Raw genomic sequence first — 25,741 nt, 5'->3', positions numbered from 1 at the left:
GCTGTTAATGTGTGATGTGTAGGGGCATAGTGGAGGACACAGAAAAGCCCTCTGTTATGATGGAGAAGTTTTCATCTGCATCGAAGATGGCACCTCAGTCCAGCGGTTCTCTCCGCTCTAATGCTGGGATTGAGAAGGGCAAGGAGATCGCAGCCAGACTCAACATACACCGCATACACAGCCAACTTCGTGGCCTGGACTCATCAGGTACACACATACACTCAAATTTATATCCGTATATTTATTTATTATGCGCCTCTGGATACTGGGATACTGGGATTGGAATACTGAAATCTCATGCCACGTGAAATTACAGTTTTATTTAGTTAAGTTCAGTTGATATTTAATTGAACAAAATATTCATTGGTTTTATTTTTTTATTGTATTGTTTTGTTTTCCTGGAGTGCTGTTTGGAATCGTAATTATCTTTGTTCAGTATTTGTTTGTTGTTTGTAACAGACCTTGGAGCTTGTGCCATCACTGCCATTCCTTTTGAGAAGTCAAAGGTTCTCTTCAGTTTGGAGGAAGCAGATGACTTTGTTTTAGTGGATGAGACCCAGCCCTCTATCTCCACTGAACATGTCCCAGAACACACCCCTGACCACGCTCGCTCTGGCGCTAGTCCTGAGAAATGGGGTTGGATTATGTTTGAATGTGGGATTGAGAACCTCACTGTCAAAGGTATTCTACACGTGTTGAATTTCAGATAGCATTAAACATTTGTATTTCAGGAGTGTGAAATTCATGTCTGACTCTCTCAGGTGGGAGGCAATCAGGAGCCGTGCTATATAGTGCTTTTGGGGTGATGGGCGGGGCCGACAGCGGTGTCCGGAATGGAGTCTCAAAATCAAATGGTTCTAGTGGTTCTCAGACAGGAAGTGGCTACAGCACTCATGTATCTGATGATAACCTACCCAATGATGCGCAGAGCCCTGCTTCTGAACCCAACAACAATTCAGACTCTGATGAACAGGTTCTCATATGTTGTTTTTCATGTATAGTTAATGGCCATATGAGATCTTATAAGTTTTGTTTGGGTCTTTGTTTCTCGTATTATTTTTCACTCATGTTTGTCTGTGCAGGATGAGGGAGTGGAGTCAGATGATCTGAAAAAGGACCTGCCCCTCTTGCCTCCTCCTCCTGACTCCAGCAGTATGAAGCTGACGATAAAGGAAATCTGGTTCAGCTTTGCTGCACCAACCAACATCCGTTCTCACGCTCCAGCCATGTCCAGGTATACACAGAAATGCAAATCAACTTCATAATAATTTTCATCTTGTTTTTTAGTTTTCTCAAGCTTGCTATCATCCCTGTTGCTTGTGCACCTTTTCCTACCCAATTTCTTCCTTCCAGTAAACTTTGCATTTAATATGCTTTGATAAAGCACTCTGTTAACAGCCACCCCTTTCAGTAATGACCTTCTGTGACTTACCCTCTTTGTGGAGGGTATCAATTATTGTCTTCTGGACCATTGCCAAGTCAGAAGTCTTGCCCATTATTGTGGTTTCAAAGAACAATAAATACCTGGAATTTATACTGTAGGCATGGTCATTTAATGAAGCGGAAATGGAAGCTCTAATCATCAAAATTAAAACAAAATAATATTTGAAATGCTTTACTTTGCATGTTATGAATCTAGAATCTCAGAAAGTTTCACTTTTTGAGATGTTACAAAGGAATGTATATGTGTGTGTATGTATGTATACGTGTATGTATGTATGTATGTATGTGTATATATATATATATATACAGAATATATGTGTGTGTGTGTGTATATATATGTATATATATGTGTGTGTGTGTGTGTGTGTGTATGTATGTGCATGTAAATCTAGACATATAAATGTAAATTGTGAATATATCGTTTGAAGCCTGAATTTATTTCTGAATGTATAGAAGTAAATCTGAATGTATAGTTAGCCTGAATGTGTGTATGTGTATATATTGTTTCTATATAGTTGTTTTCAGTATAGCATTTACATTACATTTACATTTATTCATTTAGCAGATGCTTTTATCCAAAGCGACTTACAGATGAGGACAGTGGAAGCAATCAAAAACAACAAAAAGAGCAATGATATATAAGTGCTATAACAAGTCTCAGTTAGGTTAACACAGTACACCTAGCATGGGATTTTAAATAATATAATATAAAGAAAACAGATAGAATAAAAAATAATAGAGCAAGCTAGTGTTAGAGGTCTTTACACATACAGACACACACATACAATTGCATAATTAATGACAAGAAAATAGAATATAAAAAGATTAGAAAGATAGTTCGATTTTTTTTTTTAAAGAATAGAATTAGAATAGTGAGTGTTAAAGTTAGAGGGTCAAATAAAGATGGAAGAGATGTGTTTTAAGCTGATTCTTGAAGATGGCTAAGGACTCAGCTGTCCGGATAGAGTTGGCGAGGTCATTCCACCAGGAGGGAACATTTAATTTAAAAGTCCGTAAAAGTGACTTTGTGCTTCTTTGGGATGGCACAATCAAGTGACGTTCACCTTGCAGAATGCAAACTTCTAGAGGGCACATAAGTGAAGTAACAAATTTAGGTAAATGGGTGCAGAGCCAGTGGTAGTTTTGTAGGCAAACATCAATGCCTTGAATTTTATACGAGCAGCTATTGGAAGCCAGTGCAAATTGATAAACAGAGGTGTGACATGTATTTTTTGGCTCATTAAAAATTAATCTTGCTGCTGCGTTCTGAATTAATTGTAACCGTTTGATAGAATTGGCTGGAAGACCTGCCAAGAGGGCATTGCAATAGTCCAGCCTGGACAGAACAAGAGCTTGAACAAGGAGTTGTGCAGCATGTTCCGAAAGAAAGGGCTTGATCTTCTTGATGTTGAATAAAATAAATCTGCAGGATCGGACAGTTTTAGCAATGTGGTCTGAGAAAGTCATAATCATAACTCCAAGGCTTCTAGCTGTTTTTGAAGGAGTTATGGTTGATGTGCCTAACTTGATGGTGAAATTGTGATGAAACGATGGGTTTGCTGGAATCACAAGCAGTTCTGTCTTGGCAAGGTTGAGTTGAAGGTGATGGTCCATCATCCAGGAAGAAATGTGTTAGACAAGCTGAGATGCGAATAGCTACCATCGGATCATCAGGATGGAATGAGAGGTAGAGTTGAGTGTCATCAACATAGCAGTGGTATGAAAAGCCATGTTTCTGAATGACAGAACCTAATGATCCCATGTAGACAGAGAAGAGAAGTGGTCCAAGAACTGAGCCCTGAGGCACCCCAGTAGTTAGATGTTGTGACTTGGACACCTCACCTCTCCAAGATACTTTGAAGGACCTATCTGTTAGGTAAGACTCAAACCATTCAAGTGTGGTTCCTGAGATGCCTTTTGCCATTAGGGTTGATAGGAGGATCTGGTGGTTAACCGTGTCAAAAGCAGCGGACAGATCAAGCAGGATAAGTACTGAAGATTTGGATTCCGCTCTTGCCAGTCTTAGAGCTTCAACAACTGAGAGCAAGGCAGTCTCAGTTGAATGTCCACTTCTGAAGCCAGATTGGTTGCTGTCAAGGAGGTTGTTGTGTGTGAGAAATGTAGAGACTTGGTTGAACACAGCTCGTTCAAGTGTTTTTGCAATGAAAGGAAGAAGGGAAACTGGTCTGTAGTTCTCTAAAAGAGATGGATTGAGGTTGGGTTTTTTAAGTAGCGGAGTTATACGTTTCTGTCTAAATGATGAGGGAAAAACACCAGTGTGGAGGGATCTGTTGATGATGTGAGTGAGTGCAGGTACAACTGCAGGAGAAATGGCTTGAAGGAGATGAGATGGAATAGGATCAAGCGGGCAAGTTGTAGGGTGATTAGAAAGGATGAGTTTTGAGACTTCTGTCTCAGAGAGTGAAGAGAAGGATGTAAAAGAGTGTAAGTTTGCTAGTGATATGAGCTTAACTGATTGTGGTGTGGAAAATTGTGCACTAATGTGTTTAATTTTTATTAATGAAAAACGTTGCAAAGTCATCAGCTATTAGAGATGAAGCAGGGGGGGGAGGAGGAGGACAAAGAAGTGAGGAAATTTTTTTAAAAAGCATGCGAGAGTTAGACGAATTGTTAATTTTGTTATGGTAGTATGTCATTTTAGCAGTGGAGACATTAGCAAGGAAAGAAGATAGGAGTGACTGATACATATTAAGGTCAGTAGTATTTCTGGATTTGCGCCACACCCTTTCAGCAACTCTAAGCTTAGAATGGTGTTCGCGTAGAACATCAGATAACCAAGGGGCAGAAGGGGTGTTACGGGCTGGCCTGGAAGATAAGGTGCAAACAGTGTCAGAATCAGAATCAGAATCAGAATGAGCTTTATTGCCAGGTATGTTCACACATACGAGGAATTTGTTTTCGTGACAGAGCTCCGCAGTGCAACATAACAGCGACAGAACAAAAAACTATAAAAAATAGAAATAGGTGGGTAAGGATTGACAATATACAAATTGACAATGTATGTGTTATATTAAAATGAGCATTTATGTATGTACATGTATATTATGTGGAAAATTTTTAACTGTACGCTAAGTATGTGTGTTGGATAAATAAGTGTATGTGTATATAAATATAAATATAAGTAGTGTAGTGTGTTCCATGTATGTACATGTATATTATGTGCAAAAGATTTACGTGTACGCTAAGTATGTGTGTTGGATAAAAAGTGTAGTGTATATAAATATAAATAGTGTAGTGTGTCCCACAGTTATTATCAGCTGTTCATAAGATGGATTGCCTGAGGGAAGAAACTGTTCCTGTGTCTGGTCGTTCTGGTGCTCAGTGCTCTGTAGCGTCGACCAGATGGCAACAGTTTAAAGAGGGAGTGTGCTGGATGTGAGGGGTCCAGAGTGATTTTAACAGCCCTTTTTGCTCACTCTGGATAAGTACAGTTCTTGAATAGATGGGAGGGTTGTACCGATAATTCGCTCAGCAGTCCGGACTACCCTCTGTAGTCTTCTGAGGTCAGATTTAGAAGCTGAGCTGAACCAGACAGTTACTGAAGTGCAGAGGATGGATTCGATGATGGTGGAGTAGAACTGTTTCAGCAGATCCTGTGGCAGGTTAAACTTCCTCAGCTGGCGAAGGAAGTACAACCTCTGCTGGGCCTTTTTCACAATGGAGTCAATGTGAATGTCCCACTTCAGGTCCTGAGAGATAGTGGTGCCCAGGAACCTGAATGACTCCACTGCAGTCACAGTGCTGTTCATGATGGTGAGTGGGGGGAGTGCAGGGGGGTTTCTCCTGAAGTCCACGATCATCTCCACTGTTTTGAGCGTGTTAAGCTCCAGGTTGTTGAGACTGCACCAGACAGCCAGCTCTTTAACCTCCTGTCTGTAAGCAGACTCGTCACCGTCCTGAATGAGGCCGATGAGTGTGGTGTCATCTGCAAACTTCAGGAGCTTGACAGAGGGGTCCTTAGACGTGCAATCATTAGTGTACAGGGAGAAGAGCAGTGGGGAGAGAACACAGCCCTGGGGAGCTCCGGTGCTGATTGTACGGGTGCTGGATGTGTATTTTCCTAGTCTCACTAGCTGCTGCCTGTCTGTCAGGAAGCTGTTGATCCACTGACAGACGGAGGTGGGCACAGAGAGCTGAGTTAGTTTGGACAAGAGGAGGTTTGGGATGATCGTGTTGAAGGCAGAGCTGAAGTCCACAAACAGGATCCTCACATAGGTCCCCGGTCTGTCTAGGTGTTGCAGAACATAATGCAGTCCGATGTTTACTGCATCGTCCACAGACCTGTTTGCTCTGTAGGCAAACTGAAGAGGATCTAGCAAGGGTCCAGTGATGTCTTTCAGGTGGGCCAGCACCAGTTTTTCAAACGACTTCATGACTACAGACGTTAGAGCCACAGGCCTGTAGTCATTTAGTCCTGTAATTTTGGATTTCTTTGGGATGGGGATGATGGTGGAGCGTTTGAAGCATGAAGGGACTTCGCACAGTTCCAGCGATCTGTTGAAGATCTGTGTGAAGATGGGGGCCAGCTGGTCAGCACAGGATTTCAGACAGGCTGGTGTAACGCAATCTGGGCCTGGTGCTTTTTTCCTTTTCTGCTTCCGGAAGACCTGGCGCACCGCATCTTCGCTGATCTGTATTGCAGGTGTGGGGGAGAGGGGGGATGCAGGAGGTGTGAATGGTGAGAGCGCTTGATTGGAGAGGTGATTAGGATGGGTTGCAGGAGCTGTGAATGGTGTGAACGGTTGTTTGGAGAGGCATTCAGGGTTGGTTGCAGGAGTTGTGAATGGTGTGAATGGTTGTGTGGGGAGGTGTTCAGGGCAGGTGATGGGTGTTCTTTCAAACCTGCAGTAAAACTCGTTCAGATCGTCTGCCATTCGTTGATTCTCCACAGTGCTGGGGGGTGGTGTCTTGTAATTGGTGATCTTCTTTAGGCTTTTCCACACTGATGCGGAGTCGTTCAAAGTGAACTGAGTCCTTATTTTTTCAGAATAATTCCTCTTTGCCACTTTGATCTCCTTTTCCAGTGTGTATTTTGCCTGTTTATACACGACATTGTCCCCCTTCACGTAAGCATCTTCTTTGGCCTGACGGAGCTGTCTGAGTTTTGCAGTGAACCACGGTTTGCCATTGTTGTAATTTAGTTGAGTCTTGGTAGGAATACACATATCCTCACAGAAACTGATATATGATGTTATGGTCTCTGTGAGTTCATCCAGATCGGTGACAGCAGCTTCAAAAACACTCCAATCAGTGAGATCAAAACAAGATTGTAAATCCTGCTCTGCTTCATTAGTCCATCTTTTTACAGTCCTTAATACAGGTTTAGCTGATTTTAGTTTCTGCCTATAGGTCGTTATAAGATGAACCAGAAGGTGATCAGAACGTCCCAAAGCTGCTCGTGGAACAGAGTGAAATGCATCCTTTATTGTTGTGTAACAGTGATCCAATATATTACTGTCTCTTGTGGGACAAGTAACATGCTGTCTGTATTTTGGCAGTTCACGGGAGAGATTGGCTTTATTAAAGTCCCCAAGAATGATTAAAACAGAGTCGGGGTGTTGTTGTTCTGTCTCTGTGATCTGCTCAGCGAGTTTCTGTAAAGCTGAGCTCACGTGCGCTTGAGGAGGGAGGTAAACACTAACCAGAATGAACGAATGAAACTCCCACGGCGAATAGAACGGCTTGCAGTTAATGAAGAGCGTTTCGAGATTTGAGCAGCACGTTTTCTTTAACACAGTTACATCTGTACACCACCGTTCATTGATGTAAAAGCATGTCCCGCCGCCACGCGATTTCCCCGTTGATTCTGCGTCGCGATCCGCTCTAAACAGCTGAAAGTCCGGCAGATGGAGCGCGCTGTCCGGTATGGTGTCATTCAGCCAAGTTTCCATGAAACATGAAACACAGAGCAGCAGAGTGAGAGAAATCTTTATTTGTCCGAGAGAGCAGAAGCAGTTCGTCCATTTTGTTGGATAGAGAGCGGAGATTTGCCAGATGGATGCTAGGCAACGGCGTTCGAAATCCGCGTTTTCTGAGTCTCACGAGCGCGCCAGCTTTTTTTCCCCGTCTGCGCATCCTCTTGAAGCATGTGATCAGCGCAGCCGCTCCGCCGACAAGAATGTCCAGCAAAACATCAGAATAGTCGAAAACCGGTGAAATATCGGGAGATGTGTGTTGCCGAATATCCAGCAATTCGTCCCTGGTGAAACTGATTGCAGGAATATAACTAAAGACAGGACGAACTAACAAAAACACAAAAACAACTGCAGAGCACGTCACGGAGGCAGCCATCCTGTATCGGCGCCACTCGCCACTGTCTAAACCTGTGTCTAAACAAGATGTAAGAGTGGAGCAGAAAGTATCAGCAGCACTGTTAGCATCCAAAGATGCAAACAGTTTAGGGGAAGGAAGTGAAGATGAAACCATTCCAGAAAGCCGGGAGGGTGAAAGTGTGCGTAGGTTACGTCGAAAGATGACATGTGGAGGGGTAAGGGAAGTGTCAGGGACCATGTTAAGGTTAAGAGTGAGGAGGAAGTGATCCAACCTGTGCAGTGGAGTAACCAGAACATGATCAGTAGAGCAGCTTCGTGTATAAATAAGGTCCAGTTGGTTGCCTGATTTGTGAGTAGCAGTAGTTGACACTCGGTTGAGATCAAAAGAGGCAAGCAGAGTGTGGAAATCAGCATACAGAGGTTTATCTAGATGTATGTTGAAATCTCCAAGCATAACTAGGGGAGTACCATCCTCAGAAAAGGTTGAGAGCAACACATCTAATTCATCCAAAAAGTTACCCAGTGGTCCTGGGGGTCGATAGACAACTACAAAATGTATTTTAAAAGGGTAGGTAACAGTAACTGAATGAGATTCAAAGGAGCTGTTGATACCCAAAGATGGTAAAGGATAAAATTTCCAATCATTAGAGATGAGCAGACCAGTACCTCCACCTCTTCCAGTCAAACGGGCGGAGTGGGAAAATTAGAAATTATTGGAGAGTGCTGCAGGTGTAGCAGTGTCCTCTGGTTTGATCCAGGTCTCTGTTAGTGCCATGAGATTAAGCTTTGAATGACTAATAATAGAAGTAATGAAATCGGCTTTGTTTACAGCAGACTGGCAATTCCAGAGACCAATAGAAAAAGAAAGTAGTGTATTAGCAGATATAGGCAAAGTGTGCAGGTTGTTAAGATTGCGCTGTTTACATTGTGTGATGTGTGGTTTGCGAGTGGTAGTGATAGTAGGGATCTGGAAAGACATAGTAAGATTTGGTTATAAACAAAAAAACAACTGAAACAGAAATGAAACAAGGAAAAAGATTAATCGAAACAATATTTATATTCCCTGCCGGAGTCGATGGTCTTTACACTCTTAGGTCTTCACACGAGGAGGGCTTAACTGGAGGGCTGCTGCGACCGCTGCCGCGGTATACTAATCTTTTTTTAAACCCGACAAAACGGAAATTGAATTCAGCTGAACGTACTTTACTGTTTATCACAACAAAGGTCTTAGCAAAGGCGCACAACACTGACAACGTATGCGATAGAGTACGAGACCAAACGCAGCACGTCTCAACACAGTAAACAAACAAGTGTTTCCTAGCAACGACAACTGCACTAAACACTTATGAGACAAGAAATAAATAAACTTACGATCTGCTTTTAACTCCCGCTGATTTAACTGCTTCTCACAAACGGTAATTCTTTACACTCTCTTGGCTGGCGCTTGAACACACTTTACTGTTTATCACAACAAAGGTCTAAGCAAACGCACAACACTGACAACGTATGCGATAGAGATAGCATTTGGCTGCAAAGTTTTTGATTCGGTTCGGAGGGAATCATGGATCATTGTTTATATGTCTAATGAGGTCTGTATTGTCGAATGATCTGCAGGCAGCTGAATCTGTTGAGTACTGCGACCCCTGCGGTCGGTGCATGGTTGGTTCCCATTGACCAGCTGAAGTCCTCCCTGCAGAAACTAGACATGGAGGCCACATTGCGTGTGTGTGCGGTCATGGGCTGCATAATGACTGAGGCCCTGGAGGTCAGACTTGTTAATATATCCCTGGACATACAGTGTAATTCAGTAGAACTGTGGACCTAATTTAACTGGCCTAATATTATGTGTATGTATGCTTTAACCCAACAGAAAAAGAGTATTCACATTCCATTTCACAGCAAGTATAACCGCGTTACAAAGCGAGCCCGATATCTTCACGAGAACCCGTCCTGTTTGCTGTGTAATATTCTACATCGTTACCTGCAGCAGGCTGATTACAGAACCATTGAAGAGGCCACCATGGTAAGTCTGTGTACTTGCAGAACACATGGTTGCACATGTATTAGATTCTCTCATAGTACTGCATTGTTGAATTCTTTGTTGGCCACCATAAAGTCTAAAATTACTTCACCATGTCAGGGCTCCAGACTGCGAATAAACGGTCACATTTGCAATTAAAAATATTAATTTGTGAATAGCGTTTTTACTGAGATTGCCACTGGAGACTATATACGTTTGTTATGATTTAAAAATTTACATGTAATGGCTTTTTTCCTGCTTTTTTTGCGATCACATCTTTTATGTTGATGTTATAAACTGAGACGATGCGCATCAAAGTTTTAGTGGAAAAAAAGTGGTCCTCATCTCTGCTGAACACCAGCGTTGACGACACAACTTCACAAAAGCAGCTTCTGTTCTGGCAGCATGAGGGAGATTAAAAATGGAGACATGTGAATAAAAGTGCAGAAAAGCAGTGTCTATTTATTGCACAACATGAACAAACTACAACAGGTAAAGGTGTCAGCTGTGTGGATATTAGCAACAGTGTTAACAATTCTAATATATAATCAATACTAATATGGTTTTTTCAGTCTATATGCTGTGTTCTTTTGATGAGGGAACTTGATTTTATTTGTAATGTGCTTGCTGTCCAATAATCACAATATGATTTGTGCTCTGTTACATTTTAATAAAAAAAGTATTAGCTGATTTCATACAGAATTTTCAAAAAATAAATAAAGAATTTTTGAACTCTTTAATGTGACATGAGCGAACGTTTTAGCGCCTCAGTTTAAGCGGCACGTGAACATGCTTGTAAACAGTGCAACGTAACAATACATTTACCTAAGGAGAACCATTCAGTGTCCACAAGCTGATCAGTCAGCTAGAAAAAATAACTATAAAGAGGAGCATTTTGCTAAATTTGTGTGTTATATTGCATATTCATAGTTTACCTAAACTGTTGTCTACATAAGATAATGCAAGGAGCTTGAGATAAAATTAAACACCTCCTTTAAAATTGCACGATACTTATGAAGAAAAACAGATTGGACGTGTGAAAGATGTACAGTACACTACCAGTCAGAAGTTTTTAAACAGTAAGATTTTTGATGTACAGCAAAAACAACAATTTTGAAATATTTTTACTATTTAAAAGAACTGTTTTCTATTTGAAAAGCCTATATTTTAAAATATTATTTATTCCTGCTATTTCAAAGCTGAATTTTAACCACCATTACTCCAGTCTTACGATCCTTCAGAAATCACTCTAATATTCTGATTTGCTGCTCAAAAAAACATATTTTTATTATTATTATTATTATTATTATTATTATTATTATTAGTAGTAGTAGTAGTAGTAGTAGTATTATGTGAAAAACAGTTGATTAGAATTTGTTTCAGGTTTCTTTGATGAATAGAAGGTTCTGAAGAACAGCATTTATCTGAATTAGAAATCTTAAATGTCTTTATCATCACTTTTGATCACCCCCCCCCCACACACACAAAATAAATTTTTTGAATGGTATAGTGTATAATGTTACAAAAGCTTTTTATTTCAGATAAATTAATCTTTTTTAAATATCGATGATGATGATTATAATAATAATAAATGTTTCTTCAGCAGCAAATAAGCATATTAGAATTATTTCTGAAGGATCATGTGACACTGAAGGCCGGAGTAATGATGCTGAATAATTAAATAGTAAAATATATTTTACAATATTACTGCTTTGCTGTGTTTTGGATCAAATAAATGCAGGCTTGGTGAGCAGAATATAATTCTTTAAAAAAAACTTTAAAAAAAAACTTTTGACTGGTAGTGTATGACAACAATTATAGGATACATTGAGGAGGAGCCCAAACTACACTCAGTGGCCAGGTGATGCTGACATAGTTATGTTCCTTGATATAGGCACACTTTCTGAGCAATAAACATTTCTTTGTGACTGTATAAAGTTTACTTCCCACTTTAAGTGAATCTTAGTTCCCAGGACAACCACAAGATGAATTAACATGCTGACAAAGACAAGAAAAGATGAGACATAAATGCATGACAGTATGACTGAAATGTAAAAAAAAAAAAACATCTTTACTCTGTGGCACCTTAAAAAATAATTTGCCGTCTAATTTTATTTCTTATAGGAGCCAATTGCTCCTTAATTGATTTTTTTTTTGTCTGGAGCCCTGCATGTTCCTCTGAATTGTACTAGCAATGACACCCTTGACTCTTCTTGGACAAGATAAAATGGACAATGTATCACAATAAATGCATGTAGTAATTGCAGTTTCCGCAGAATAAACATTTATTTTGCATATATTATTTTTAACAATCTGTCATTAATTGTCCTTACTAATCTTGTACTACTTATTCACCTTTATTTTTCAGAATGATGAACTGCCTGCTCTGGTCACCCTGAGGAAGGGTTTGGTGGCGCTTGCTCGTCAGTGGATGAAGTTCATCGTTGTCACACAGGGCTTTAAGGCGGTTGGTTTGCCACGACCCAATCAGCTTCCTAAGCCCAAAGAGCAGGACCCCATTGATCCTGATCAGACACAAGGGCTGGACTGTGGCACAGCCTTGCAGAGTGACACAAGTGCTGATGGAGCTGAGTTTGAGTTTGATGCAGGTAGTTGTCTTGCATACCTTTTTATTTAACACATAGAGCATATTTAATGTGATTTTGTGATGTTTATCTGTTTTGTGTCATTCATACGCCTTTTCAGGTACTGTAAGTGAACATACAATGTTGTTAGAAGAAATATGTAGTCGTCCTGCTCCTACTGGTAACTCTGCCCCCGTGACTGGAGTCGAGATCATGAGAAAACTGTCCAAATCTCACACACACAGCGAGTCTGCCCTTAGGATCAAGGTTTGTGTGGGTCTGTTTTGTTAGCACTGAAAGTGTATAGAAAATCTGGAAGCTGAATGTTTTTTTTTTTTTTTTTAAGGGTTCCCATCCCTACCAGTCCCTGAGCTACACGAGTGGAGATACAGCAGCTGATTCTCCCGCTCATGTCTGTCGGACAGGGCTGCAGTCCAATCACAGCCCTCGGAAAGAGTCGTTGCTCAGTTACTTAACAGGAAGCATCCACAGTCTGCACAACCTCCTTGAAGCCACGCCCCATCGAGCAAACGAACAAACCACAACCAAGAGCAGCTTCCTGACACGTACAGGTATGATTTTCTTCATTCAGAGTTTATTGCTTTTGTAATCTAATAAAAGACAAATGCATTTTCTTGATATATTGTTTTCCTATGAGAGCAGGTTACTAACCCTGTTGTGTTTGATTTTTTTTTTCCTTTTTTTTTCTTCTTTTTTTTTTTTTGCACAGAAAATGTCAGAAACCCTTAAAGTGCCGAGGCACCATAATGTCCATATATATTTATATTTTACGTTTTTGCTAGTAACTTCAAATCCATATAGTTGGTAAAGAAAGTAATTTTTCTCTGGGTCTTTCAGTACTCCAAATGGTAGCATTTGAATTTTAAAGGGGGCATATGATGCAATTTAAATTTTGGAAATGTTACAAGCTCTTGGTGCATACAGAAGATCTGTTAAGTTGCAAAGACTAAAGTCTCAAATCCAAAGAGATATTCTTTATGAAAGTTAAGAATCAAACCACGCCTACCTAAAACGCCTTGTTTAAACACACCTCCACATGTCTGTGTCACGATGTGAAGATTTGCATAACACCACCCACATGTTCACACAAAGGAAGAAGGCGTAACCTTTATTCTCGCCGTTGCTGCGGCTGTCATGTCGTAGAGACGCTGTGTGTTTCCTTGTGAAAGCGAATTGGTTAAGTTGTATTTACAACACTGTTGCCAAACAGTTCAACTATAAATATACAGATGTGTGCAGTGCATTTTATTGAGGTCTGTTTCCTGATCCTGGGAGAGTAGACTACAATGCTGGCTGTTTTGACTCACAGTCTGTAAGTAGGCTAGGTTTACATATTTAAAGGATTTGCCAGTGACGATTCAAGCGCAAATTTTGAGCAGTGTAGAGTAGTGCTTGTTGTTGGTCATTTCACAGATCACAAATGCGGACATGGTTTTATGTTTACGTGGTGCGATGCAACTCAATGCGTAAAAAGACAGTATATTGTCATTATAATCCATAATTATGTCCCCAATGGATGCAACAAATGTCTAGTTTATAATGGGTTTTAATGTTTTTGTTTCGGTGCTCCGGGACACACAGGGACATAACCTTTCCGGCACATGCTTGAGACATTCGGCCAATCACAACGCACTGGATATTTATAGAATTTTAGTATGTTTTATTATTTGATGTATCAATAATTTAAATGAGCATTCATTGTTATTTTTTCAGTTCCTTTTCATTTTAGTTTTTTTTTTTTTTTTTTTACTTTTAAGTGTTTTTTTTTTTTGTTTATATCTAATATGTAGGTTTTATTTCATCTTTGCTTCTTTTAACAAAATCTGTTTTTGGTACATTGTTTTAATTGACAATAATAGCACTATCACCGAATAACCAGTTTAACACCAATATATAGTGCATCCCTAAAAAAATGACTTGCACTGTAGGCGGGACCAGAACAATATCTACTGACAGAATGTCTAAAACTTGAGCAATGTGCTAACATCCCTTCAGAACAGAGCGTGATAGTGAATCCTGCAAAGAAAGCACAACATAAAAATTTAGATAATGTTAAATGTTTGTTGTTTTTGGTAGGCAATAATGTTGGTGCAGACGTGTTAACAGAACATCCTCTTGTACCGGAGCCGTTTTCCGTCAGCTTCTACAACTGGATGTCAAATGCTGTTGGCAACCGCACAGGCAGCCACGGCCAGGACTCTCCTCTCAACCGCTCTCAGCACAACAGCCTGCAGACAGGAGGTGAGTGATTAGTTTGATGACCGATAAATAGGAGCAGTCTGTTGACTGTGTAAACATGCAGCTGTATCTGTCCATGTGGTTAGACACTTAACTGTGAACAGTGATTAGTATCATTTGCACTGAAAATCTTTATTAACTCTTTGTGTGCAGGAGTCCTCCCCACCATTCCTTCTGCATCCGATTTTAACACTGTACTGTCCAGTGATCAGAACACACTGGACACGCACTCTCAGCACACACACTCCCAGCACAGCACAAGTGAAGATGACCTTCACCTGCTTGATCAAGATGAGACAAATCTCTGCCCTGCAGCTGTGCAGCTAGCCGACGCACAGGTGCATGCGCCAGAAATACTTAATATTTTGTAATCATTTATTTATGACCATGCATATGTTATTGCCTCCTCTCTTTTTGTTTGTGTGTGTGTGTGTGTGTGTGTGTCATGGGATTGTCTGTACAGGTTGTTTTTAAGCCTTTGTTGAGTCACATTGGTATCCAGCCCCAGGATGCTCCTCCACTTAGTTACAAGATGTATTTTGGTGAGCACCTGTCCTTCAGCGGCACCCTCGAGTGTTTGAGAGCTGACATTGTCGACTCTGACACCAGCAAAGACAGGAAGAACAAACGAGCACAGAGGTAACACAGATTTGCCAGCTTTTGTTCATCTGTCTAGAGATATTCTAAATAGCATACTTATCTTTACTATCTATACTTATTTATTTTTTTACCTGTTTCAAGTTTCTTTTTGTGGGTATGGGTACTCTGAAGTGCCCAATAATTAAATTATTTTCTTTAATTAAAAGATAATTAAAAGTTATTTCTTCATTTCAAGTTGACCCTGACTGATAGTAATAACTAGCTATTCAGCAAGTGATTCAGGTGTTGATTCATTAGCCGTTTGACCAATTCAGCAAGTTCATTCAGTGAAAGATTCATAAGACTCATTCAGACTGGTAACTTCTGAGTTCATGAGTGTTTTTATATAATTAATTAAAAGATTCGGGTATGAGGTTTGTAGATTCAGATTCTACTGGTAACATTGTATTTATGTCTTCTTTTCAAAAACAGCTAGACAGACCACAGCTTTAATGTTCATTTTGTTTTAGTCCATATATATATATATATATACTAGGAATTAACACACAGTGCAGACTAAAACCTGTTCCACCAAGAACTTGGCCTAATGAATTTTTTTTGAATTCTCAAGCAGTCAATGTGTGTTCATGTGTTCAGGCAGGGAGTGATAAACCCTCCCCCACTCGATTTCAAGCCTGCCCTGATGATTGAGACGTTCAGTTTGAACGCAGTCGTACTGGAGAAGTGCATGTCAACCCCTCCCTCTGCCAGCGCGCTGTCCTTCCACGAGCTGAGCCGGAGACCCCAGGCCAGTGTGCACTGCCATTTTACTCTTGCTTGCCAAGCGATTCGCCTGCATGTAGATATGGCCCTGGTCCGCCTCATTCACCAGTTCAGCACGATGATCGATGACATCAAAGCCACACAGACTGACATCAAGCTCAACCGCTACACTGCCGGCTCCTCTTCCCCAACGCCCACCAAGGCGCGGCCATATCGGGACTTTCGCTCTTCTGATTTCAGCCGTAGTTCTCGTGGGAGCCTGAATGGAGCTGCTCGACTGGGCACTCAGAAGGGCAAGCGGACCGTGGTCGGGCCAGGCCTAGACACGCTGACCAGGAATCGAGAGCCTCGTGGAAGGGGGACACTGGGGCGTTCGGAGAGAAGGACGTCAAAAGTATCTCGGAAGGGTTCGCGTGATGTGGCGGACCACATGACCATTCAGATGGATGACTCAGACTCCATCACAGTGTCAGAACAGAGTGAGCCATCGGCCAAGTGCTGGCAGAACATGTACAAACTTCTCAATTTCTACTCGCTCATATCAGACCCCACAGGCATCCTGGAGAAAAACCAAGATAATGTCCTCTCAGGTAGGCTCTTGATTCACTTTTTTAAGTGAAATCATTTGAAAATATGATACGAATTTTATAGGGGAAAATAAAGTATGTTTTTTTTTTACATTGCAACATTATTTACGTGAAAATTAGTGGTGATTAATAAATGTTTCCAGATTTTATTCTTTTGATTTAATAAATAATTTTTTATAGATTTTCAGTACTGTAATATAGTAATGAGCATCATTCTTGGTGTATACCGTATTTGCTATTAATAAAAGTTTAAAATATTATTAATAAATGTATATCCCCACAGTAACGGGGAAGTTGTGGCCTAATGGTTAGAGAGTAGGACTCGCAATCGAAGGGTTGTGAGTTCGAGTCTCGGGCCAGCAGGAATTGTAGGTGGGGGTATGTGTTCACTGCTGTGTGTGTTTGGGAAACCCTTGCAGAATCTGTGAAAATGTGAATAATTTTAACAAAATAAGAGATCATACTAAATGCATGTTATTTTTTATTTAGTACTGTCCTGAGTAAGATATTGTACATAAAAGATGTTTACATTTAGTCCACAACACAAAAAAATTATTGAAAATAATTGAAATTATTAAAATAATCCCATTCAAAAGTTTGGGAACCCTTGGTTCTTAATACTGTTTGTGGTTACCTGGATGACATTTTTTTTTTTTTTTTTTTTTTTTTTTTTTGATGGTTGTTTATGAGTCCCTTTGATTGTTCCATCTTTGCCTATTTGAACCCTTTCCAGCAGTGACTGTATGATTTTGAGATACATCTTTTCACACTGAGGACAATTGAGGCACACAAACACAACTATTTAAAAAGGTTCAAACGTTCATTGATGCTCCAGAAGAAAACAAGATGCATTAAGAGTTGGTGGGTGAAAACTTTTGAACACGATGAAGGTGTCCAAATTTTTCTTATTTTGTTGAAATTTTTTTTTTTTCATTTAGTTCTGCCATTCGTAAGCAACAGAGGATACTTGTATGTTTCCCGGAACACAAATTAAGTACAATTTACCTTGATCGTCAAATTCCAAAAGTTTTCACCCCCCAGATCTTGTTTCCTTCTGGAGCATCAGTGAATGTAGTTTTGTTTGACTCCCTCAGTTGTCTTCAGTTTAAAAAAAAAATGGATCTCAAAATCATAGTCACTGCTGGAAAGGGTTCAAATATGTAATGATGCTGGAAAACTGAAGAATCTGGAGGACCTTAAAGATTTTTCTGAAGAACAGTTCTTAGTTTAACTGTTCATAACAAACAAGGGACTCATGCACAACCATCACAAAACAGAAAGACAGTCGTGGATCATCAAGGTAACAGCACACAGTATTAAGAACTAAGGGTTCCCAAACTTTTGAATGGGGTTATTTTAATAATTTCAGCAATTTTTTTGTCTTGTGGACTATATGCAAACATCTTTTATGTGAAATATCTTACTTAGGACAGTACTAAATAAAAAAAAAACATGCATTTAGAATGATCTCTCTTATTGTTTGAAAATGATTGTATTGCACATTATGGTAATGAAATTCTGTTTTATTGTGTTGTGATAATGAGATTTGGAGAAAGGAAACTCTCAATTGTCATGAAAATGTCAAATTTCAAAAAAATCTTAGTTTTTGCTTTTGGATGGTACAAAAATAATCTAATAATCACATCTTTTGACCTAATTTGCCTGTTAACTTGCTCTTCAGAGGTTGGACGGAGCCCTGCAGATCCTCCATGTCATGTGGTGTATGAAACTGAAGGCGAGACGCCACCCAGTCGACTGGGTAGAAGGCGGAGCTTGGTAAGCTCTGAGCCCCAGCATGTGACACTGATCGTGTTTGGCGTTGGCATGGTGAACCGCACACATCTGGAAGCAGACATTGGAGGACTGACCATGGAGGCGGAGCTTAAGAAAATACATGGGAGTTTTACTCTAAAGGAGAAAATGAAGGGTAAATCAAACAACTTTTTTAAATAAATGTAACTTACCTGTATACTCACAAACACTTAATCCTGTAATTACTGTTGTTTTGATGCAGATATTCTCCATCAGAAGATGACTGAGACCTGTGCCTCGGCCCATATCGGATGTGTGAACATTGTGCTTCTGGAAGGAATCACACCAGACATACAGTCAGTAATTAATTTAACACTAGGCCTAAGACCCACTGAGTCCATCCCAGCATGCTCTTTCATATAAATTTGTTTACTTTGAAGTGTATAATTTCTCTTTTTTTAAATATGCCCAATCTCAGTTTCACATGCAAGACACTGTAAACCTTTGGTAGGTTGGCTTCCTGAAGCGTGTAGATACTTTATCTCTGTGGTGCTTTAATATTTTGCTCTGTTTATTTGATCAGTCTGACATATCAGTTTAACAGAGTAAACAATAACATGAACCACAATGCAAACCCACTGAGTCCATCCCAGCATGCTCTTTCATATAAATTTGTTTACTTTGAAGTGTATAATTTCTCTTTTTTTAAATATGCCCAATCTCAGTTTCACATGCAAGACACTGTAAACCTTTGGTAGGTTGGCTTCCTGAAGCGTGTAGATACTTTATCTCTGTGGTGCTTTAATATTTTGCTCTGTTTATTTGATCAGTCTGACATATCAGTTTAACAGAGTAAACAATAACATGAACCACAATGCAAACACTTCACCCACACGCAGTCAGTAAGATCTCTTATGCCCACTGATGCTGCAAATATGAAATTTTAGTACAATTCAAAATAATATAAAATGTTAATATATTATAAAATGTAATTTATTCCTGTTAATCAACATGATTATTTTGTTATTCCTTCAGAAATTATTCTATTATGCTGATTTGGTGATTTAACAAGCATTTCTTATTATCACTGCCACATTCATATTAATCATGCATTAATTTGAACTAGAAATCTTTGGAAAATGTCCGTACTGCCAATGAATTTATACTTGCCTGAAAAAAATTATAAATGTATTTTAAAACCACTAGTTCTGACCCCAAATTTTTGAACAAATTTGTAAAAAGAGACTATATTTAATGACCTGCATGTCACAGATACTTCACTGTTTTTAGAAACCGTATGGTAGCAAGCCAAAAACTACACAAACTAGTGTGGCCTTACATGACATTTTTACGTGACATGTCCTGGCCAGGATTTCTATATTGCTTAAAATATCCAGGACTTTTTACTGTGCAGACAGATTGTTGTATGACATCTGTGAGAGCTATAGAGAACATGTGGCTCCTTGTGCTTTCGAATCGCTCTCGCAGTACTATGATGTCATATAACGATCAGTCTGTGTAGCGCACTTTAAGTCGAATGAACGAATATGTACATGTATTTGCATCGCTTTGACCTTTCTCTGTTGATCTCACCTTCTCACATGCCCTGATTGGTCGATTATATACAATGCCTTGGATTAAAGGTACAATTTGTAAGATATTTGCAGTAAAATATCCAAAAACCACTAGGCTAGTGTTATATATTTTGTCCAGCTGATTACTAACAAGATCTCTAATGTTTTCAACTACTTGTAAATCATGAGAAAATTCCCATTTTAAACAGTGCCACGGGGCAGTGCAGTCACCTGTCAATGACCTTAGTTACCCTTTGTTACCGCCTTTACTGACATAGAAACCACATGACAACAGTGTCATGGACAAATGCGGAAGTAGCTTCGCGACAAACTTCAGCTAGAAAGAGATGCCGATCTTGCTTGTGTTTTCCTTGATAGGTGAGTTGTTTTGATTCGTATCTTTACAGAAAACGTAAGCTATTATAACGATCAACAAGATTAGTATCATGGGGCATACACGCCAAACGCGGGGCATTGCGTCTCTAGACCCGTGCGAGGATGTGTCTGATCCATAGTCTGATCGCGTCTTTGCATTGACTTTGTATGTAATCTACTCTGTCAAATCGTTGAACTCGCGTTAAATCCATGATTTATCTTTCTGTCTGATTGATGGCCATCAACGGTTGGGTAGAAGACAACAAATCCCATCATTCCACGCTCCTTAGCGTCATCAAACCACGCGATTGTTATTGTTTTGGTAGTGCGCTCTCTTGTGGCAGGTCCTACAACCTGTACCTTTAAATACAATACAAATACAGTCAAACTACTATTCAATCAGTACTTTTATCATGTATGAGAACATGAAGACAAAGTTAAATACAGAAATCCTGGCCAGGACGTGTCCCATAAAAAGGAAACATATGGCCACCCTAACACAAACACAGTTTAGAAACTGCATAACACCACCCTGGAAACAACCCGAAATAACCTAGCCTTAGAAAACGTAAAATCCTGTTCAAGCAGCCCTTGTACTGCACTTTATTCCTAGCATACTCTCTCTGATTATCATATTTTAAAGTTGTTTTAAAGTCATTCTTGGATCTGTTTTCTCTTTCCACAAATGTATTTTTAAGAGCACGGATTTATCACAGCGTATCTGACAGTTTTGAAATGTTTTCTCTGTAGATAACTTTCCCCTCTTCTACCTTCCTGCTCTCTACTCTCCTCTCTTCTCTCTATCTGTCATCATTTTGTTGTTTTTTCTGCCTCTCTCACTGGCAGACTAGAGGATTTTCCAACCTCACCTACCAGCACAACCAAGCAGGAGTTCCTGTATGTCTAAGTTTCCTCAGTATCCCAGTCCTCCATGACCATTCATAACATCCCCTTAATATTTGTATATCACGATCCCTTCCATATTTCAAATATATGCCATATATACCGTCTCATATAAATGTTTCACAGCATTGTCTTTAACATTGGTCAGTGAAATCGTAACATCCTCATGAGACTTAATTTACAGTCATATTTACTTCATTAATGAATTGTCACTGGTATACTTTTTCATTTCCTGGTCTAATTCATACAAGCTTTTGCCTATCGGTGTCAAGTCCTTTTTATAGGTTATTCTGACCAAGGTCCACTCACTGTCATGTCTCCTTTTTGACAATATGGATGATGGATTGTTAATAACTACCAGTGTTATTATTCCCTGTCATATTTTTATCAACAGTATGATTCATTAAAAGAGTTTCATTGTCATTTTCACAATGACGTGCATAGCCCCCCCCCCCCCCACCACCACCAACTTTAGACCACAAGAGGCCATTTTTACTAATTTTGGATTTGCTTTTTATACACTGTTAAAGTGATGATTGATCTGAAATCAATGATAAAATTTGGCACGAATTAAAAAATCTTTTGTTTAATGGAAAAGTAGTCTTTGAGAGCAGTTTTACAGAAACAGCAGAAAATATGTCAAGACAATTTTTTTCCCTGTTCTTCCAAAAGTAATAAGTATGGGAGTATTTCACAGACTCATAACTCAGAACAGAAAGTAGATTATAAAGTTCTGCTAGTGGTTATTGAGTTTATGTGCTACTATGTGCCTCATACAAAACTCTGAATATCTTTTAAATACTTGATCTGCTTCCGTCCTGGAAAAAGTTGTCAAATCTAATGGTTAGTTCCTCCTGAAAGGTGCTCATTGCAGCAGCTTGGTACATAGACACAATCTAGTTTTCTGGTGCACCCTGGCTCTTGGAAATTGCATATCCATCAATCAGTCTAAATTGATCCTGACATTTTGGCAAGTGTTTGCCAATTTTTTGTGTAGTGTGAATCTGATGGACAGTCTATGATCATGCCATTAGCTCCTGAAACTCTCCCTTTTATCTTTTCTATTAATCCATCTAGATCCCTCTCTCCACATCTACAAGGCCTCGTTTCCAGTCACATGAACATTTCATTTGTACATTTTGCCAGTATCTGTCTGCACATATTTCGGAGACATTGTTTTATGTTACTGCTTGATATTACATCCAGCCTGGGATTTCAAAATGAGCAAGTTCCTTTTGTTTGTGTGTATTTATGTATTAGGACGGTGGTGAAGTGTAACATCGCAAAGTCCCAGGCTTTATATAGCGCACAGCGTGGGCTGAAGACCAATAACGCTGCCATATTTAAAGTGGGTGCAATCTTAATCAACATCCCGCAACACCCTGCAACACTGCACAGCATGATGGTCCGCAGCTCCCACCAGCTTTCAAAACAGATTTCAGACCTCATCCGTCAGCCCTCGAACATGTGAGGCAAACCTCTGTACTTTCTTTTCGTAAGATTTAATCTTTTTTTTTTGTTGCCCATATTGAACTTAAATCCGTTTATATCAGCCCCCCGCCCAACCGCGAAGACACGCCTACTCCCCAGCCTTCTGAAGTGAGTGTCAATCAAACTCCGGTGGAGGCCATTGAGTTTCCTCAGCTGCCTGAAGGACTGGAAAAGAAGCCAATCGTGTTGAAATTCAGTGCTATGCTGGATGGGATCACTATTCGTGCAGCCCTATTGCCCTCTCTCAAAGCAGAATACAAGATGGGTCGCATGAAGAGCCATGGCATGACAGGTACCCACAATTGTTCATTAGTTTCACATCCCCATGGGAAATACAGGTGCAACAATACCAAATTATTAACGTTTTGGTGTCTCCCCTCACAGGTGCTCAGACACGATTCACTTTTGAACTACCCAGTCATAAGCTGTGTTTCCAGTCGAAGGTTTCCCCTGTGGATGTGTCGGCCATGCCCCCCACTGCCAGCCTGACACTGCCTCCCGTCACCATGTCAGGACAGTACATCATACAGGAGCACGAGGGGCACAGCGACACTGCCTGGGCCCCAGGATACAGCAATTATCTTCAGGGAAACTACCTGCGCTGTGTAGCTGAGGTGGGCCGTTCATTTAGCAATGAGATGTTGTACTAAATAGGTTGCTTGATTATTAGATTATCAAGTTTGTTTCAGCGGATGGATGGATTCGTTTGAAATACAATATATTGGTTTCTCCATTTTTAGATTGGATCTTTCGAACACAACTTGACCACAGATTTGCTCAACCATCTAGTCTTCCTTCAGAAGGTCTTCATGAAGGAGGTAAATGAGGTCATCCAGAAGGTGTCAGGTATGTTTGATGAAAAACCACTTTTTTTTTTTAGTTTATTTATTTATTTATTTTTTTACTTGTTTTATGCATTTGATCAGTTTTTTTGTTTGTTATTTTGCTATCATTTTATTTTAAGGGGGGCCTTGTTGCATTGTAATTATAAATTAGGTACGGAGTAATATTAATTTACTATATGTACTTACTTTTCAATTCAATTCAAGTTTATTTGTATTGCACTTTTTATGATATGAATCATTGCAAAGCAACTTTACAGGAAATTAAGTTTCTACAATATTTAAAAAGTGAAGTGACGTGACATACGGCCAAGTATGGTAACCCATACTCAGAATTCGTGGTCTGCTTTTAACCCATCCTAAGTGCACACACACAGCAGTGAACACACACACACTGTGAACACACACCCGGAGCAGTAGGCAGTAGTGATGTCCCACTTTTATGAAATTATTTGGCCCGCCCCAGCCCACCCCGCAAATTAAGTAAAATTTCTTGACCCACCCCGCCCCACCCCACGCATCGGGGACATCATGGAAGTTACGTTGCTACTTAGACCTTCGTAACGTAACCTTATCAATATAGGCTATAGGTAATTGCACTATGATGGTTCGTTCGTGAACAAATCTTTTAGGTGAATGAATCGTTCTCGTTTACGTAATCCACTGACCATAGACAGTAAAAGACTAATTTCTTTTTAAATGAAGTTCCTCCCACAGCAGCGTGCGAGCGGCGCTATTAGTAGCGCATGCGCAGCTCGTGGACAGCTCTGTGAACTGTTTCATCCTACGATCTTCTCGTAGGTGAAAGAGTTGAATGAACTGATACATCTCGTTCGTGAATGAAATGAATGAGAGTATACAGGGTCAGTCGGCCAAGCATGTAAATCTCGATCAGCAATCAGCAGATACAAAGCTCAGTTATTGGTGCACATATGCTAGTTTTCATGTTTGGAATACAGAACATAACTCCACGTTTAATCCCCGATAAAACCTCATGCTTTGTTAATCTGAAAAATTTACTATTTATTTAATGCGATCATGCACACACTTTAATAAAGCCAAATCAGTTTTTTCACAAGTAAATACGTTCGTTGACTTAAGACATAACACATAAGACACTCTTTTTCGCCAACTGCTGGCGTATTTGTGTAATATGAAGAAATGGTCACTGAACGAATCATCTTGAGAGTGGAGAGAGCACTGTACATGCACTCCCCCCACCTACAATTCCTGCCGGCCCGAGACTCAAACTCACAACCTTTCGATTGAGAGTCCGACTCTAAACATTAGGCCACGACTTCCCTTTTTTAGTAGTAGCTTATCAGTGGTGACTGTCAGTTTATGTGCATATGGCAGAAATGTACGGAAAAATCAATTAAAGACTTAATCAAACAGATGATGAACACTGTTAACAGCAATTATTATATTATGCAATCACACTTATAGCAAAATTTGGTAGTTCTGTAGGTTGTTTTAGGGTTAGCATCATCTGAGGTCTTCTGAGGGGGTGACATTATCTCTTCTCACGTGTTCTGGATCCAGACTGAAGCTTGTGTAAATCCTAGTGGCAAAACAGAGAAACAAACAGACATAATTGGTCTGTGTTATAGACCAACTGGTCTGTGTTTTTTGATGGGGTCAGTGATTTGGACAGTATCTCTGACAAAGTGACTTGTTATATACATTTTTGTGTCGATGCTGTAATTCCGTGTAAACAAATCAAAATCTTTCCCAATAATAAACCATGGGTCACCAGAGAAGTTAAAGCTGCTATTAATAATAAGAAAGCAGCCTTTTATAGTGGTGATAAAGAAAAGATTAAAGTTGCCCAAAGAGAGTTGAAAGTCATCATCAGACAGGGCAAACAAAAATATAAGGAAAGTTTTGAAGGTAAAATGTCCATTAGCAACACACGAGGTCTATGGAATGGTATGAAGTGTATTACTGGATATGGGACTAGTAATCCCAGTTTATGTAAATTGGGTATACAGGCTAACGATGCCAATACTTTTTTTGCCAGGTTTGATGAATGCGATTTCTCTTCTGTACATGAGAATGTCCTCTCTAATCTAAGGCAGAGCAGTTCTGAGGACTGTAGTTCAGCTATTAATCTTAGTATGGAAGAGGTTCGTCAGCAGTTAAGGCGTATTAAACCAAATAAGGCAGAAGGCCCCGATGGTGTACATCCACGTACTTTAAAAGTGTGTGCTGATCAGCTATGCTCTGTCCTTCATACACTGTTTTCTTTGTCTCTG

At 39.8% G+C, this 25,741-nt stretch overlaps 1 protein-coding gene across 5 annotated transcripts in view; it reads left to right on the top strand.

Annotated features, from left to right (window-relative positions):
* The window catches only part of kiaa1109 (KIAA1109 ortholog), a 78,911-nt gene that overhangs the window by 25,314 nt on the left and 27,856 nt on the right, over positions 1 to 25,741 (top strand). For 4 of the 5 annotated variants that reach the window (XM_059566403.1, XM_059566399.1, XM_059566402.1 and 1 more), the window contains exons 34-53: positions 23 to 207; positions 460 to 681; positions 762 to 973; positions 1,083 to 1,234; positions 9,351 to 9,501; positions 9,607 to 9,759; positions 12,125 to 12,365; positions 12,463 to 12,608; positions 12,688 to 12,913; positions 14,439 to 14,603; positions 14,754 to 14,938; positions 15,064 to 15,239; positions 15,837 to 16,552; positions 18,231 to 18,476; positions 18,564 to 18,657; positions 21,097 to 21,147; positions 22,414 to 22,620; positions 22,707 to 22,936; positions 23,029 to 23,258; positions 23,385 to 23,490. In XM_059566403.1, the coding sequence (XP_059422386.1) occupies positions 23 to 207; positions 460 to 681; positions 762 to 973; positions 1,083 to 1,234; positions 9,351 to 9,501; positions 9,607 to 9,759; positions 12,125 to 12,365; positions 12,463 to 12,608; positions 12,688 to 12,913; positions 14,439 to 14,603; positions 14,754 to 14,938; positions 15,064 to 15,239; positions 15,837 to 16,552; positions 18,231 to 18,476; positions 18,564 to 18,657; positions 21,097 to 21,147; positions 22,414 to 22,620; positions 22,707 to 22,936; positions 23,029 to 23,258; positions 23,385 to 23,490 (4,094 nt within the window). The remainder of the gene's footprint in view (positions 1 to 22; positions 208 to 459; positions 682 to 761; positions 974 to 1,082; positions 1,235 to 9,350; positions 9,502 to 9,606; positions 9,760 to 12,124; positions 12,366 to 12,462; positions 12,609 to 12,687; positions 12,914 to 14,438; positions 14,604 to 14,753; positions 14,939 to 15,063; positions 15,240 to 15,836; positions 16,553 to 18,230; positions 18,477 to 18,563; positions 18,658 to 21,096; positions 21,148 to 22,413; positions 22,621 to 22,706; positions 22,937 to 23,028; positions 23,259 to 23,384; positions 23,491 to 25,741) is intronic. The other variant, XM_059566400.1, reaches the window with a different exon arrangement.

The sequence above is a fragment of the Carassius carassius genome, chromosome 14 (genome assembly GCF_963082965.1).
Source record: "Carassius carassius chromosome 14, fCarCar2.1, whole genome shotgun sequence".
Taxonomy (NCBI): domain Eukaryota; kingdom Metazoa; phylum Chordata; class Actinopteri; order Cypriniformes; family Cyprinidae; genus Carassius; species Carassius carassius.
The sequence above is the reverse complement of the archived record's forward strand: the minus strand, read 5'-3'. Positions and strand labels throughout refer to the sequence as shown.